At 35.1% G+C, this 18,856-nt stretch overlaps 1 protein-coding gene across 6 annotated transcripts in view; it reads right to left on the bottom strand.

The window, feature by feature from the left end:
* Positions 1-18,856, bottom strand: part of LOC115216353 (ATP-citrate synthase) — a 111,441-nt gene that overhangs the window by 38,375 nt on the left and 54,210 nt on the right. For all 6 annotated transcript variants that reach the window (XM_036506472.1, XM_029785599.2, XM_036506474.1 and 3 more), the window contains exons 4-13: positions 15,054-15,116; positions 13,568-13,666; positions 10,376-10,464; positions 8,513-8,592; positions 7,418-7,551; positions 6,339-6,457; positions 4,630-4,766; positions 3,103-3,164; positions 2,021-2,138; positions 1,369-1,514 (exon numbers count right to left, since the gene is read on the bottom strand). In XM_036506472.1, coding sequence (XP_036362365.1) covers positions 1,369-1,514; positions 2,021-2,138; positions 3,103-3,164; positions 4,630-4,766; positions 6,339-6,457; positions 7,418-7,551; positions 8,513-8,592; positions 10,376-10,464; positions 13,568-13,666; positions 15,054-15,116 — 1,047 coding nt within the window. The remainder of the gene's footprint in view (positions 1-1,368; positions 1,515-2,020; positions 2,139-3,102; positions 3,165-4,629; positions 4,767-6,338; positions 6,458-7,417; positions 7,552-8,512; positions 8,593-10,375; positions 10,465-13,567; positions 13,667-15,053; positions 15,117-18,856) is intronic.

The raw sequence follows: 18,856 nt of genomic DNA, 5'->3' as shown, positions 1-18,856 counted from the left end.
CATTTAAAGCTGATAAGGAGAAAGACACAAGACAGAAATAGGAGCTATGTCTTAAGTTGCAGTTGTAGGTTGTTCTATTATAATAAACACAACATAAAAACATTGTGATATTTAAATCTTCAACACATTACTCCCAGTACATTACTAAATTTAACAGATGAAGCCATTTTTCCATGGAAGGTTTTAACTCATCATTGTAAGTTACATACTTCTTCAGTTGAGTGATCCTAATTTTGCAGGCTCATGGGTGCTGGTGCCATGTAAAAGTGCCCATACCAGTGTCGCATAAAAAAACACCCAGTCCACTCTGTAATGTGGTTGGCATTAGGAAGGACATCTAGCCATAGAAACCATGCCAAGGCAAACATGCAGCCAGGCCAGATCCTGTCAAACCGTCCAACATATGCCAGCATGAAAAACGGACATATAATGATGATACACTGCACATCTATTAAGTAATGGCTATGCAGAATCAATTCTAATTCTCCATAGAGTTCTTTCTTACAATTCTAGATGGGCATATTTTAAATTACTTATAACAAAATTTTTCTTAACTGGGACTCGCATTGGTGCAAGTAACATATATAAAGAACCCAGTACACTCTGTTCTAGCATCGTTTCTTACAGCCTGATGCCCTTCCAACTACTTCACAGACAATGGTGCCTGGTATGGCTTCTGGGCTTAGCAGCTCCTATCAAACCATTCAATCTATGCCAACATGGAAAGCAGATATTAGATGATGATGAGGAGGATTTCAGTACTGATTTCCCCCATAAATGAATGTTCTGTTGTTATTCTTGAAGTTGCTTTTATAACATTTTTATTTTACAATTTTTTATAAGCTTGCTATGCTTGAGAAAACACATCAAGCTAAGTGAAATTGTCATTGTCCTTGCAAACAGGTGTGTCCCCTGCATCCCTCTTCAGCTGAGTGATCCTATCTTGTGGGTATTGGTGCCACATAAAATTCACCTGTATGTGCTGCATAAAAGCACCCAGGCAGCTCCTGTCAGATTCTCCAACCCATGTCAGCATGGAAAACTGACATTAAATGATGATGATGATATTTCACAGATCTCTATTACACATAATCTATTTACAGTCCTCTATCACATGGCATGCATTTTACCATTCTGTATAATATAGTACCTATTTTACACTTGTCTAGTATATGGTACCCTTTTGACAGTTCTTAATCACGTGGTACCTTTTTTTATAGGCACCTCAGAAAAGAATCCATAATAATCTACTAGCGCAGTCCAGGTCTCTGACATGGGCTCATGGATGCTGTCCGTCCTCCTCTGATGAAACTATACAGAAAGAGAAATAAAATAGTTAGTAACCATTAAAAACAAAGATAAACTCACTGTCCCTCCCGGAAGTAAAAAGTTAGCAGTAGTTTGCACAGGTTGAGGAGTAGTTGGAATGTCTTTCTTGCCCAGTGCCATGCTAACAATGGCAGTCATATGAGTTTCAGGACCATAAACATGGATCGGAACCCCAAGTGTGGAACCTTGAAAAAAAATTGGAAACAAAAGAATTGTAAGAGAAATAATACAAATTTAAAGAAATAAGTCAATTTTGTTTTTGTACTTTTTACAAATACAAGAATAAAATGAAAAGATAAAAGAATTTACAAAATGTATTTATGTATACAATGGTAGATTTAGTGAAGTTATTGACTAACTCATGAATATAAACCATTGGTGAAAGTGGAGGAGCCAGTGTTGAGTACACATGATATGGCACAACTGTTGTAAATAAGCATCTCATACAAGCAAACATCCCTCGTTTCCAATCTTCCTTGAAATGATTATGACAATGATACTACACACGACGGGCTTCTTTCAGTTTCCCTCACAAGGCATTGGTAGGCTTAGGCTATCATAGAAGTCACTTGCCCAAGATGCCATTCAGTAGGACTGAACTTGAAGCTACGTGGTTGATGGAGAAGGGAACCTCAATCATACAGCCATAAACACATATCAAACATAAAGCTAGTACAGAGTTGTAACTTGCCAAGTTCTTTCATTATACGTAACCCTTCCTGGTAGTTAGGTCCACCACGTCGAACATAGATGGAGACATTGTGTTCTATCAATCTCTGCTGATATTCTCTTAGAGCTCGTACAATTCCCTACAAAGTCAAGACAATAAAGTTCAGTTTAATATGTTGTTAAAATGGAGAAAGTTAGTCACATGAGGTGCGAAAGTTGGTTGCAAAATTAATACATTATAAGTAGCATTCAAGATTAAGAAATAGAATTTAGACTAAAAAAATCATAAGTGAACAAATTAATGATTATACTAAATCACTGATTTGGTGGAATTTAAGGATTAAATGAACCATTTCTTGGTCATTTTACCCCATTTTTAATGCAAATTCTTTCCAGAATCACAAGAATTTTCAAAGCTGATGCTTATCTTTACAGCATTAAGAAAGAGAAATCTTAGTTTGGCTTCAATAGAAATCTATTACAGAGAGAAAGAATTTAACTTTGCTCTACAAATAATGAATCAGCTTCACAACAGCAATGAACCAATCTGTTTCACTGCACCTATTTAGAGAGACATGGATTTGGCTGCTTAGAGCCAAGTGCCTTGGCCACAAATAACATTGGTGTTAAGATATAAACTTCCATTGAAATACAGATAAAATATCTTACAAAATATTTCTGCTACTCACATCAAAAGGTTCGTTATTGCTTATGACAAAATGAAAAAAATAGATTGAACAACTGAGGGTCATCAGGATTGTTTTTATTACGTATAATCTCTCCCATTCTATCACCTCTTCACTCACACAAAATCATGTTGAAACCATCAATGAAAATCAACTGAAGATTAGAAAATGTTCAGTCTTTAATAGCTTTTACCCAAATACGGCCTGGATTCAAATCCCAACAGGGAAACATTTTTTGATTTGCACATCTCAATTTTATGCATAGGAAAAAATGAATAGCAGCAGTACAACTACAGCAAAGTAATTTTAAATTTTATACTACATTGCTGAAGAAGTGACTTTTGAAACTTTAATTTTGAATCAATAAATTATATTTTATACAATCATCAAATGAAATTAGAAATGTTGAGATACAAACCTTGAATGTTGTTGCAACATTAGTGAAATTAGCAATACCACCACCAATAATAAGAATTTTGCCTGCAAGAAAATAATTGTAAATAGTAAATAAGGAGAAAATTATGATAAACACAAGTTTCTATTTGTTGTTCTGTTCATTTCACCATTGTGATAGATTGAAATTTTGCATCAGATGTTCTAACAGCAACTGGTTGCTTAACCACAATGAATGGTTAGGAAACACTTTATATGTTACAGAGACGTAGACATATCTACACAGATGTGTCCACCCTACTTGACTGTGTTTTCCAATGACTTTCAGAAAAATAGATACTTTTAATGAAATTTTCTACAAATATGCTTCACGTAGTGTAGATTCTGATAAATATCAGAATTTGTTGGGAAAAATTATTCCCAAGGGGTGAGGGGAGGAGTTTCAGAAAATTCACACAAGCCGGCTGTTAGTACTTTTTTGTCCTCTTGCACTGATACAGACTAAATAGACGTAACTATTTAAATATTCAAAAATATGTGCTACTTGCTAAATAAATCTTAAATGCTGGTGTCAAGAGCAGAATACATTCTGATACAATATAAGCTTATGACATTTCCTTTAACTAGTACTAATTTTATTTATTAAGAACTAATAAATATCAATTGATCAAGAAAAATTAATTAACCATTAAACCTGGAATTCTTCTGTAAAGTTTATGGTATTCCTTAAAGTAGAAACAGTTTTGGTTCTAAAAACTCGGATTTAACTAGAAGGAGGTGGTGTTCACAGTTTACCAGAAACTTTAGAGTTGGCACTTAAGCGATTTCCCAATATAGCGATAATTGGCAAACTCCACATTAAAATCCAGTTTTTTGGGCGTTGTGTCAAGTATTTCCAATTGTTTCAGCAATGATCTTCACCACAGCTTATTTGCAACACAGGCATGGATTACTTACAATTGATGGAATGTTGAAAAGTTTAAAAGATTCTGATGCAGCTCAAAAGGAATTCGATCAAACACATTCAGTGGTTGACAGAAGTGCTGATAAGGTATTAGATCAGTGCTTTTCAACCTTTTTGCTGGAGCGGAACCCCAAGGAAACATTCCACTGGCTCGGGGAACCCCTGTGCAATAATTTAATAGTCTTATACACACATATCTGCACAGGAGAATTAAAAATTACTGCCGATTTTAGCAGTTTTGTAACTTCTTGCGGAACCCCTGGACTGTACTGGCGGAACCCTGGTTGAAAACCACTGTATTAGATTACCAATTCCATGTTCAGGCACCAGTTATCTTCCCCTCGTTCAGGGCTAATATGTAGTTTAACAAGCTTCCCAATTGCTGAGCTGAGCTGTTATTACTACTGTACAACATTTGACATTATTATGGTTTAATTTCCAAAATTATTCAAGCATGAAGGAACGGAAGAAACAAATTATATCCTGACACTGTGTCTGACTTTTCATTTATAAAATTATTGAAATTTATTAACTTTGAAATTTTCTTTGAATACATGCGATTACAAGGAAATTATCATTTGAACTTACCCTCTTTATGCTTGGTCTCTGTCATGAGACTAAGAATAGTTTTGGCATATTCATAGGTCTGCATTTCACTGGGGGCTCCTGAATATTCTCCATAGTTAGCCAGCTCTGATGCCCCTCCCAGATCACAAATAGTATCTCTGAAAGAAGGGAAGCATCAAGAAAATATTTAAAAGCTGTGTGGCATAAATATGTCCAACATAGAATTGGAATTCAGAAGGAGTTCAACAATTCTTGGTTGTAGCAAATACCACATTTCTTACCAAACTAGTGTAATATTTTATAAAAATATCAGAGTCACAATATATTTCATCACAATTAATTTTTAATAATTGATTATCAGCATTTTTTAATAAGAGATCAAACCATAACTTTTATTGATGAAACTATTTCTGTTATTTCTAATCTGCATTTTTTACTATTGCTTCAAGAGGCATTCAGTATTTCATTCTAATGGAAAATTACAACTCCTGACTCAAGATTGCAGTTTATTTTTAAATAAATCTCTATAAAATGATAAATATAAGACTATAACAATAATAAAACTGCCTTAAAAAGGTGCTAATGTCTCTTTTCAGACTAAGCTGATAAAAAAGTAAAAAGTTCAAATTTTGACAAATTGACTTAGCAAGCAAGAATAATTTTGTTTGAAAATATTAAACTGTATCACATAAAACAACAAATAACTTGAAATATTTTTATTTGAGCCAAATAAGTTAAAGAATCAGTTTGGAGTGAAACCAAATATCATAAAATAAGAAGTTCCTGTATGAGACTTTTCAATATTATCTTCCATTATTCCAAATAATTAATGTAAGGTACTGGTGGAACAACATAAGAGAAACAGCAACAACTGGCATTAAGAAATGACAAAAAATCTGGCTCACAGGATGCTTATCTCATAATATTAAGTTATCTAATAGAAATGTCTGAACTTTGAATGTCCTCAAAATTGTCTCCCACATTCGATGACTGGCGTCCGTGCTAGCGGAGTGTAAAGAGCACCATACGAGAGTGATCATCGACAGAGCGGCTAACTGGCTTCCGTGCCAGTGGCACTTAAAAGATACCATTCGAACGTGATTGTTACCAGCTTCGCCTTACTGGCACTCGAGCCCCATGCTAGTAGGGTATTAAGAGCACCACCCGAGCGTGATCGTTGCCAGAGCGGCATACCTGGCCTCCGTGCCAGTGGCACGTAAAAGACACCATTCGAGCGTGATTGCTACCAGCATCGCCTTACTGGCACCTGTGCTGGTGGCATGTGTAAAAGATTCAAGCGAGGTTGTTGCCAGTACCGCCTGACTGGCCCCGTGCCGGTGGCACGTAAGAGCACCCACTACACTCTCGGAGTGGTTGACATTAGGAAGGGCGTCCAGCTGTAGAAACTCTGTCAGATCAAGATTGAAGCCTGGTGCAGCCATCTGGTTCGCCAGCACTCAGTCATTCGTCCAACCCATGCTAGCATGGAAAGCAGACGTTAAACGATGATGATGATGATATATCACTTCAAATTGTAACAATTGGACAAACTGGAATTAAAACTAAAAAAATAATAAAAACAATTAGTTAGGGTGTAAATTAGAGTTGATGAGTTGAAACCAAGCTAGAGACTAATATATGTTCAACAATATTTCTTTGGAGAAATACATTGAAATTATATTTTAACAAAAGGAAAATGAAAATCTGTTTGAGAACATAAAACGGCTTACGCATAGATAACAGAAGCACCTCCTCCTGCAACCATTGTCCAAATTCGCCCTACTTTATTGAGTATTGTTAGTTTAAGAGATGCTCCACTCTTGGCATCAAGATCAGCAATGTAAGCTTCCTAAAGAGAAGAAATAAGAAAATATCAGACTAAATTTTAAATGGAGGATGGCAGTGTAAAAACAGTAAATATTTGCAAGATAATGTCATAAAATGTGAGGTTTTCATATTAGGAGTTGAAGAGGAGTTAATGACAATAACAATACATAATCATAAAATTTAATTTTAAAGATAGGGTTAGGGTTAGAAATTTTAAAAAGCTGGTTTAATAATTTTAAAATTCAGATTTATTGTATGAAAAATAGGAGTCATAAAATGTGATTTAATGAGAATAGCCTTATTACATTAACTGAACATTAAACAGTGGAAAATGACAAAGTGCATGAGGTACATTACTCCTTGATTATGAATCGTGATAACTACAACAAATAGTTTGCTGGGCCACTGAGCTAAACCCTATCCAACATACCACAATTCACTTAGTTGTGCACAATAGGTACAACAACATAAACCTGTTCACAAAAGTAAATACTTGCTCCTGACATTTACACAAAGTTTCAGAGGGATTTCGGGAGTAAGAGAAATCAGGTTGTCTTCTAATTTTGCTTTCCTCAAATTTAGCAATGGTTCTGTGGTTAATAAGTTGACCTCACAACTATATAATTCTACATTTGGTTCCATTCAGCAGAAACTTGAGTTAATATCTTCTACTTTAGTTTTGGTTTGAAAGGAGCCTTGTGGCTGAAACTTTGTTGATGGAAACTGTGCAAAAGCCTGTCCTGTGTAAACGCATGCATTTGTGCTTTTGAGTGAATTAGTGTAAATTCCTTGTGATTTTACTCTCTCGGGAAATAGTCATCAGATAAAATGAGTACCAGACTAAAAACTGGGGTCAGTATAGTTGAATAAAACCAGTGAAATAAAAGAATTGAAATAGAAAAAAAAAAATATGGAAATTGAAACTGGGCATCATGTAGAGCTCCCTAGGAACTTCAGAGTTTCCCAAACTTAAAAAACTTACCTCTGGCAAAGCATCCCGGCCAAAAGGTGGTGGAAATTCCATTACATCACCCCATTTTGCTTTACACAAAAATTCTGCACACTGATCAATCTTGGCAGCTAAGTCAAGGATGAAAACTTTGCCATTGGTCACAACTAAACAAAATATAAAAAAATTTATTTGATGAAGACATTTTCAGAATATGAACCATTTGTATTTCTTATGGTGAGTGATATACTATAAATTTCTTTAATCTATACTAATATTAACGTAACTTTAACACAAGGCAAGATATTGGTCTAGCTGATGAAATCTGTTGTACAATATTCCAAGAAAAGAGTTTGGCAAAGGTGCTTTGTGTTACCTGTCTGCTTTAACCCCTAAACTGAAGAGGTGATGTCAAAACCTGAGGGGAATTCTGTTGCATCAGCATCCAGATAACCTTTGGTACGCTGATAATATTATGTTGCAGAGACTGATTGACAAAATTAATCAAATCTCCAGTGAGTCTCACAGATCAGCACCAAAAACTGTAATATTTTGACCACATTATCAGGGCTTAGAACATTTGTGTTCACATCCCCAAGGGTTGAGTAGACAGAGAACAAATTCATGGGTAACAAAGATAAAGAGGAAATGATGACATCAAAGAGTTAAACAGAAGGTCCCTGGAGGAAAATACAGTTGCAGCACAAGACTGTATGGTGAAGAGTGATGACAGTGTCTGAGCGCCACCAATTCTCAGCTATCAATAGTATTTATTTTAATGAACCACCAGAAAAATGAAGAGCAAAATCAGAGACTTTGTATTTGAATCAAAAAGATTGCATATCAGCCAATAAGGAAGCCTCTATATGGTCACTTGACTTGCTAGAAATAATAGTCAAATTCCTCTCAAATCACACCCTACCTTATTCAAAAGGGACTTGTAGAGCAATGTCATCCTGGATAAATAAAAAGAAAAACCTAGAATGTTTATATGTGAGTTACCTTTCATTATAGGTCTGATTGATCAAGATCAACCGGGGGCTAAAGAACAACAGAAACTAACTGGTCTCTAGTTTATTTGCTAATTCTATGATTTCACTTTTAAGAATTAACAGAAAGAAAACTTACCCAAAGGGTTGATTTCTAGATAAGTGAAATGCAAATCCTGATACTGGTTATACAGAGCAGAAATGAAACGAGACAGGATCCTGAAAGAACAGAGATTTAAGAAAAGTTTATCAACAAATAAATATAACAATAGTAACACCAACAGTACTTCACTCAAGATGAGATTTACTAAAAAGAAAGTAATTATATTGAACCAAACTAATAAATGGCTCTTGTTTCTCTAAGAGTTAATTAAAATATTTCATTATAATCCCAACTAATTTAGAGACTAACAAGAACTTCGTTCAAATAAATATCACTCGCAATTATTTGTACCAACTGCTTTAATCTTTCTCTCAGCAGTTCCTTGACCACCATTAAACTGTGCACGCTAAAATACTGGGAATGTAGATATCTCTCTTCCACTCTCTCATATGAGGTTTGATCAATAAGTTTCTGGACTGTTGCCATAGTAATGAAGTTAAAGCATGCAGAGTGAATCCACTTGGCAAAGATTGACCTTCAACTCTGCTGTGCACGAGTACTAAGTTTTAACACTCTAGCTCACTTCTGCTGTTTACAGCAGTGCTTAGAAGGAAGGTGTGTAGCGTGTGATCGTCGCATTGACCATGACAGAGAAATTTGTCATGGCGATAACTGCTCAGAGGCTTACACAAAGTTGCAGAAAATGTATGAAGAGGGGTGTATGAGATTCACACAAGTGTACAAATGGTTCAAACGTTTCCAAGATAGCCAAAAAACTGTTGACATTGACAAACATTCTGGGAGACCCACAACCAGCAGAACTGGGGGGGAAAAACATTGCAGATGTGTGTGCAGCTGTGAGAGTAAATTGTCAAATCACCATCCGTGAGTTATTAGAGGATGTGCAGATTAGTTACAGTTCTGTTCAGTCCATAATCACTGAAGATTTGTGTATATATTCTAGCTCACTTCTGCTGTTTATAGCAGTGCTTGGAAGGAAGGTGTGTAGCATGTGTTTGTCGTGTTGACCAGAACATAGAAAGTGGTTATGGTGATACTGGCTCAGAGGCTTACGTAAAGTTGCAAAAAGCATATGAAGAGGGGTGTATGAAATGCACACAAGTGTACAAGTGGTTCAAACTTTTCCAAGATGGCCAAAAAAATGTCAATATTGACATACATTCTGGGAGACCCGCAACCAGCAGAACTGAGAAAAACATTGCAGATGTGCATGCATCTGTGAGAGTAAATAGTCAATTCACCATCCGTGAGTTATCAGAGGATGTGCAGATTAGTTACAGTTCTGTTCAGTCCATAATCACTGAAGATTTGTGTATGAGATGCATGTCTGCCAAGTTTGTGCCAAAACTGCTTTCAGCTGACCAAAAAGACACTCGGATTTCAGTTGCATAAGATCTCCTTGATTGTGTTGAGAACAATGAAAACATTTTGAAAACTTTATGTAAGCCTCTGAGTAGGTATCGCCAAGCTTTTGGCAAAATTGGATGCAGATTCTCTGCTCAACTTCTGTTATGTATAATGCAATGATCACATGCTACACACCTTCCTTCCAAGCACTGCTGTAAACAGCAGAAGTGAGCTACAACATTAAAACTTAGTGCACATGCACAGCAGAGTTCACGGTCAATCTGTGCCAAGCGGCTTCACTCAGCATGCTTTACACACACACACACACACACACACACATACACGATAAAAATAGCTACATAAATTCTAAAACAATTTATGATTTGCAGACTTCCAGTATCCTCCATTAGCTCTATTAGTAACCCTTAAATTCTGGACATTAGTGGTATGGTTATAATATGTGAGTCAGTCTATCTAAATAATATTATCATTTTTATTTTCTTACAAAGAAAAACATCCTGCCATACTTACTCTTTGACATCTGCGGAAACATGAACAATCAGTGATGCAATCATGTCTGCCTTGATAGGATCACCAGGGGGAATCTCCAGTCGTTTTGCCTAATTATATAATAAAATGTTTCCTGGAGTTTATCAAAACATTTTGAAATAAAAACAAGTGTCATTAATGGTATATATAAATTTCGGGTCTTTTCTTTGTTTTAAAGCAATTTCTTGTAAATCCCACAATATTGAAGAAAGGAGGGTGTGGTTTTAAGAAACAAAGAACAACCATTGCAACTCAGCATTCATTGCTAACTCTCTCAATACACACCATTTCATAAGGAACCTTACCAAAGTCTTTCTCTATATCAACAGACTCACAAAACAATTTCTTCATTTTGTCTCTGTACTTCCACTGTTGTTGTTCTTCCAGACATAAAATCCAAACTGCATTTCATTGATATTACTTTCTGTTTTATCCTTTTCCATTAACTTCATTTTTATGCTCTAATACATTAATTACTCTAAACGAGCCATAGTCCAGGGGACTGTCATCCAATCTGAGGAGAGGAATATCATTATCTTTCACCAACACCCTACAAATCCTTGTCCTTTTTTTCACATTTCAACTACCATTATAATTCTCCCACAACTCTTGCAATTCCACCCTTCATTACTCTTACCACTTCTTCAACTTCCTTCTCCTCTCCTACTCATACAACTGGATTGGCCTCTATGTTACCATTTCATTCATTCTCCCCATTCAACATCTTGTCCAGATAACCCTTTAACTTTCTCTTACTTCCATCAGGACCCACAATTTGCCGCACTTTCTCCTTCAAACTACAAATCTTTCTTTCCTTAACTGTTTAGTCATCTGACTCTCCCCTCAGATCATATATTTCCTTAATGTTTCCCAAGGGATTTCTGTGTTTTTATTACCCCTTTTTCTGTGGCTTTCTTGGTCACCTTATAACTTTCATGTACTGCTTCTTTTACTACCATACTCCTTACCCTCTTCTTCTCATCAATTCCCTTCTCAACTTCAAAATTCCATCAAATGTCTATGTGATATTTCCATGTACACATCATCACCAACAGCTCCTTATAGATCATCATTTACTGATTTCCAACCAATTCCAGCATTCAACCACATCACACATTACCATACTCAACTTCTCTTTGAGCGCTTCCTTTTCTGTCACCTATTTTAAACTCCACACTTTCAGCCTTGGTTGCTTTTTTTCTCATCTACTAAGCTTCTCTTTGTATTTCTCACTTTCAAGTCATAGACAAATAGTGCGATGTAACAACTTCCTCTCTTGTGGTTAGTTTTGTATCCTGAAAGTTCCGCCTGTCTTACTACCTATGTACTGTCAGGTGGTAGTCAACAGATTATGTTGTTGGACATCAACAAACTCTCACCCTCTCCAGAACTACCATGGGAAATGCACACCTTCCAGACACCCTTGCTAAAAAAACATGCACTTATGTCCCTGCATTCCATTAATCACTCTCACACCACTTCCTTTCCATCTTGTCTCCTGTAAACAACAAATGTTCACTCTTCTTGTGAGTGGTACCTCCACCACATTACTCCATCTCCTTGTCATTGCTGTCTACATTCCACATCTCAACCATACATGCTAGTTTTCAAAAAGGACATCGTACTTTCACTGGGTTCCCCATCTTGAGTTATAATGAAATACATTGTGCATCCCACATGATATTTTGGGCTGTATCCCACCCCTATATAATAATACTCCTCGTGGCAGTCCTTTTTGAAAGAGAATTTTAGTCAAATATCCTTCCTGGTGCCAAACACGGTGTACATATACTGAAGATGATGCACATGGATAACAATTACAGATTTTTTAAAATAAAAAGTAGAATTTCTTTTACCATAACCATTAGTAATTCATAAACATTATTATTATTATTATTTATTTATTTATTTATCTATTTATTTTGAGATGAAGAGGCTGTACTTCTGTCACTTGCAGGAACACTAAAACCGCAAGGTGAATATGATGTTTAATTTAAACTTCTGAAGGGAAAAAAAAATGATCAAAGAGGGTTGCAATGTTGGGTAAGAACGGCAGAGCAATGTTTAGTGAAGAGGTGAGGAGTGAGACAAAGTAGGGGTAGCAACAGATATGGGTGCATCAGCTGGACTTGGGTGGAAATGGTAGACAGAGAAAAGAAACAGCACATCAGTGAGCTAGTGATTGATATAGGTATTAGTGATAATGAATCCTGGCCAATCAGATGAACAGCCTTCCTTTTTGTGAATGTGTTCCAACAATATGAACAGTACTTGAATATTTGTTGCACTTGAGGTTGCTTTGATGAGGAATAAGCACTTCCTAGTGTTGTGTTGTAGGAAATATTCTTCAGTTGTTTAACTGCAGCACAGCTGTATGTGAACCATTTTGGTTTTGGTTGTGATGGATGCTGAGACAACAAAGCTAGGCAGAGGGTAGCAGTCCCCTGTTTAGCTGCTTCAGGATAGGTCAAGGAAGAATTCGTTTATTGCAAAGATGAGTCAGCACAGAATTGGTTTAGCCTCAAAAGTAAGAGAGGGATTAGAGAAAGAAAATGTAATAGTTGGGTTGAGAAGTAAGAAATAGTTGAAGGAACTGATGCACCAGTTCCTGGGTGAGTGAGTAGGATTGAGGGGACTTAGCAGATGATAAAAAGAAATATATAGGAGAGCGGGGTTGCTGTAGATATGAGGACATTGAGAGTGATAGCAGGTGAGTGAGATGTTAACGATGGAGATCAGAATGTTGGTACAGGATGTGAAAGTGCCAAATGCAACTGTGTACACTGATGTCTTTGGTGATGATGACTTCAGAGAAAAGCAAACTGAGGCAAATACACTCAAAGCAAGATGAGAGGTAATAAAACAACAGCTAATGCTTGGAGTAGTTTAAGCAGATATCAAAACATCTCCCATCTATTTAAATAGAACCAAAGTGGAAGCCTTTGTTATTAATGTTTAAGTACTAGCTTGTGTTTGTGTAAACTCCACTTTTTAGAATGAAACTAGAATCCAATCAAAGGAGTAGAGACGAGTTTGAGATAAGGAAGGAAGATATGCATCTCAAAAAGAATAGTAGAATTGCAATGAATTACAGTGAAATAGGACAGAAATGTAATGAACATATACATTATTGTGACAAACTATAATAGATAATAAATCTGCAAGAACATTTACCTTAGCATCAACATCTCCAATATCGACACCACCTTCATGATGAAACAGGATAACATTCTCATAGCGTTGGGAGTAAATGCACACATAATATTCTTCAGCCTTTAAAATAAAATATCAAATTAAATCCTAAATATATATCGAGTAATTCTGAAAAATCAAGACAAGTTAATAAATTGTTTAAAACATATTTTAAGAAAATTTTCATGAAATCATCAGATACTGAATCACCATTTGGTGACGGCCTGATCCCTTCTCCAATGACTTCAACAATAGGACGGAAAACCAAACTCTATTGTGCATTTCTATCTCTCATTCAAAACTAAATTCCTTGCCACTAAATCACGATTCCGAATTCAAAATCTGCCATGAATATATAAACAATGCCTGTTAATATTGAGTAGTCCCAATTTATTTAGAGACCTATAATTCAGAGATAGCCATCAAACACTTGGCAGTGTCACAGAGGTCCAAATCCATGACATGTCATACTGCAATGAAGTAAATGGCACAAACCTGTAAACTGATACACATGGTTATTCTATTTCACAAACCTAACTTTACACTTAGACAATAAATAGCCTTATTATTCATGGAAAACTTATTATACATCATAATTTCACACCCAACACGTGTGTAAGTAAATATTTCTTAGCTGAAATTATTTGTATAAGTTAATTTTATGAAAGTTACCAAATATCAGAATCCCAAAACATGGAGAAGTTCTAATCAAAAATGAAGTAATTAAACTGAGAAAGCAGAATATGTTTAGAGTTAAACTGGCAACCATGTTCAATGAGATTTAAGTTACATAAAAGACAACAAACAACTACACAACAAATAGCAATAAATAAAAGATGAAGTCCATATAACACTATCTGAGAAAGCAATCTGTAAATTGAGCACCAACTTCAGTCAAGATGGCTGTTACTAATGAAATAAGACATTATGGGTTGCTTAAACCAATAAACATGTGTTACTACTACTACTACTACTACTTCATGGACTAGAGAAATAAAAGTTTGTAAGTTCAGTTTATTTCCACTAGGGCCATATTCCACAATGCATACATATAAATATATATATCTTTTATCATTTACTTGGTTCAGTCAGACTGTGGCCATGCTGGAGCACCACCTTGAACAAATTTTAGTCAAACGAATTGACCTTTTATTTTTAAACCCGGTACTTGTTCTATTGGTCTCTTTTGCCAAGCTGATAGGTTATGGGATATAAACACACCAACACCAGTTGTCAAGCAGTGCTAGGGACAAACAGAGACACAAACACACATACATACATATAAATTTCCAACCCATGATCAACTTTTTTCAGCAGGAACAGCTGACAGGCTGTGAATAAGCAACAGTTAGTTGCTTAATATAAAGATGTTAATAATAAATCCCATAATTAGTCATGTAATGATTTCTAGAATGAAACAAATGTATGATAACAATAAGGAAATTATAAAATATCAAAAACAATGTACCTGGTTGTGCGAAATAAAGGGTTCAATCACAAAATTCTTCAGTTTTCCCTTAGCAGAACCAATCTGAAAGACAAAGCAATGAATAATAGTAAAAATTAATTTAAAATTCAATTCTCACTATTTACATGCATGGATGACTGAGTTGGAACCAAAAGGACCAATGGATATAAAACTTGAAGGTTGGATGCACACATGTAAAGATACTGGATATGTATATCATTACACAGATTCATTTACGAATAAGTATGAATACATACATTAAATTAGTAACACTCATCATTTCCTCCATCACCTGAGAGCAGAATAACCACAGTACTACATCTTCTGACCTGCTCAGTTACCTTTCTTTTCTCCATCTTGTTCTCCATTGTTAACATCTCACTCACCTGCTATCACCCTCAATGTCCTCAGATATCTACCGCAACACCCCCTCCTATATATTTCTTTCTATCATCTGCTACAGTCCCCTCAATCCTACTCACTCACCCAGTCCAAACTTCTATATCACCTCACCTAATCTCACCACACCCAATGTCCCTCAAGGGTATGTCATGGCACATCTTCGCCATCATCACTCCCGCTCTTTCTTTTCTAACTCTACAACAAGGCACCTATCTCTGTCTCTCTATACCTTTAATTTCTCCAACTGGCATAAAGCTACACACCCTCAATACTACTCTCCCCTCTCCCAGTTGAGGGGGTTTTGTCTTGTAAGGTATTTGGTGATCCTGTTGGTGCTGGTGCCATATAAAAAAGCACCCAATCCACACTGTAAAGAGGTTGGCATTAGGAAGGGCATTCGGCCATAGAAAACATGCCAAAACAAACAATGGAACCTGATGTGGTTCCCAGCCTTGCCAGCTCCTGTCAACCCATCCAATCCATGACAGCACAGAAAACAGATGTTAAATCATGGTAATGATGATGATGATGATGATGAATCCCCTTCTTGGCGCTTAGTGTGAGAAAACGGTGGCCAGGGCTGTTTGATGCAACATCATAAAATGAATGTTGAAATAACACTAGATACTATCTCACTGTATAGTAAATAGTTTAAAACATTTAAACTAAATAGAAATCGTGTAACAGCTCATTCTGAATATAAATACTTCAGAAAAATAACATACTGGAACAGCATTTATTAATGAAATGTGTAAGTAATTCTAACTCCAATCATTTGGTCATTCTGCTTAAAGAGTGTATGAAAAAATATAGAAACATTAAAATCACTTATCAATGCTGAAACTAACCACATCGAGCAATTGCTCTAGGAATTCTTCTCGTGAACTCGGGGTAGTGTAAAACAATTCTCAAAGTGCTTCAGTATGTTAAAAAAACTTAAGGATATTATGAGTTACAACAACTATGACTATGTGCCACAAATTGAGATATGTAATTTAGAGATATTGACTTAAAAACGGGGGGGGGGCTCTGTTTAACAATTCTTTTCACAACAGTTACAAACAGTGCTACACTTGATGTTCACTCCCTTCCATTCCATAATCAAAAGAAATATTTCACGTTTGCAAATCCAGATATTAAAATGAAAACAAAAGAAAATATTTTTTCTCTACAATATCAAGTCAGCTTTTTTTTACTGCAATCTTGCACTCCAATTACAGTCGACAATATCTGAAAGAAATTGTGTTGCTTATGTAGAAGTCTATTTCCATGTCATTGATTTCTGCTGTAACTAATTTTATTTTCTATATAATCTGTATTTCTTTTATATTCATTTTTAAAAACTAGTTTAATCTTTGCTACAACCTGTAGCTCAACAAACATATTATATAAATAATATATAAATATATACATACATATATATATACATATATGTACATACCTACATATATATGTATATATACATGCATATATGGGTACAGGACATAAAAAAAATATGAACAAAAAGAGAAACGAGAACATAAAAAACAAAATCATAGAAAAACTATTTTATGAACAACAAAAGAAACAAATAGAGAAACGAGACAGGCAACATAAAGAACATTCCCTTCATCAGTTGTCCCCTGTTTTATCTACTCTGCATTTCGAAGGTAGGGACAACTTGCTTAAATAAATTTAAAAGGAAATAGTGTTTTTCTTAGTAATCATTAATAAAACAAACTTTCTCACAACTGTTTTTTAGATACCAAAGCATGCATTGTAGTAAACTGGTTAAAACAGAAAAAAAATAACTGAAACACCTATTTTCTTGCTGTTTGTACATGATGAGGGAGTGAAATAGGGGCTGTGAAGTACAATATAAAGCACAATATTTTTTGACAGTACTTATCAAAACAAGAAGGCAAAAACCTTCATAATCTAATCCATAGGAATTATAAGAAAACACACAAGCACAAAGATTCAGATTTTTTCTTTTAAAATATTACCAATTTTTTCCAGCTTGCAAGATTAATTAAAAATAATTCAAAATTGTCAATTTCAATTTAATTCATGAAATATCAAACAGAATATTTCATACAACTGAAGCTAACTTTTTCTTTTCTCGTCTTTTTATTCTACCAATGTTTATTTATCTAGAAGCGAGAGGGAGGGAGAGAGAGAGAGAATAACACCATCATCATAATCCTCAGCTAGTACCAGACTGCAAAGAGATTACCACTAAACTAGTGAGTAATGGAACACTTATTCCATTTTAAGTAGAAAATGAAGATTAAAGTCCATTTCTTTGAAATCGCAGGATTAAATTGCAATAATTACTCTTTGGTGAGTAAATTTGCATGAAATGATAAATTTGGGGAGCTACGTTAGCAAGCTTAAAAAATCTGGACAGATCTCAGAGAAGAAACCAGATGGAAACAACTTATATAATCATTCATATACACACACACATTTATGTTGACGTATGGAAGTGTGCAATGATGAATATAAGAGATGTTTGTTTGTAAGAATAAATCATTTGATGTTGGAAAAAAAATTAACATAACTGTCCAGTATAAATCTTTTCTAGCAATACTTTGTAAAAGTAGATAGGATGTTCATTATCAGCATGTCTAAACACAATTGATTTATTGAAAGTTATAGCTTTAAGTATCAATTTTTTCTCTATCAGAAGGTAAGCAAGTGTTTATATATAGAATACTGAAAATTATAACAAAAACCACCTCTGTATTCACATAACTGTTTTATTACACAAGAAATTTAACCATTTAGCATTTAGATTACTCTCGCAAATCTAATGCTTATCTATTTACATTGTTTTGAATTAATCAAGCATTATCTCACAGCTTTGAGAATTCAATGATGTGATTATTTTAGAATGACATTATAGAGTAGGTGTGAGAGGCTGGATATAGCCAGTTTGGCCATAACACTCACGGAGTGGTTGACGTTAGGAAGGGCATCCAGCCGTAGAAACACTGCCAAATCTGACTGGGCCTGATAAAGCCTTCCGGCTTCACAGACCCCAGTTAAACCGTCCAACCCATGCTAGCATGGAAAACAGACGCTAAATGATGATGATGATGATGATGATGATGATGATGATGATGATGATGGCTAGTTTAAATGCTAAGTGTTAATATAATTCACAAGTATAAACACTTTTCCAGTAATTTAAAAACTCAAATTGATGATTATGGGATAATTTTAAATGACCAAACATTTATAGGTCAGAATAGATAAAATAAAAAAAAACAACAAGTAGACAAAGACCATGTGTTTAGTGAAAACTGCTTATGATTAAATTTTGAAGGGAAATAATTTAGAAAGGACGTTGGTAGATGTATTTGTTTGACAAATCCATCCCAAGTCATTGTTGTCAATGTTTGATAAACAGAGTAGAA

The sequence above is a fragment of the Octopus sinensis genome, linkage group LG10 (genome assembly GCF_006345805.1).
Source record: "Octopus sinensis linkage group LG10, ASM634580v1, whole genome shotgun sequence".
NCBI classification, from domain to species: domain Eukaryota; kingdom Metazoa; phylum Mollusca; class Cephalopoda; order Octopoda; family Octopodidae; genus Octopus; species Octopus sinensis.
The sequence above is the reverse complement of the archived record's forward strand: the minus strand, read 5'-3'. Positions and strand labels throughout refer to the sequence as shown.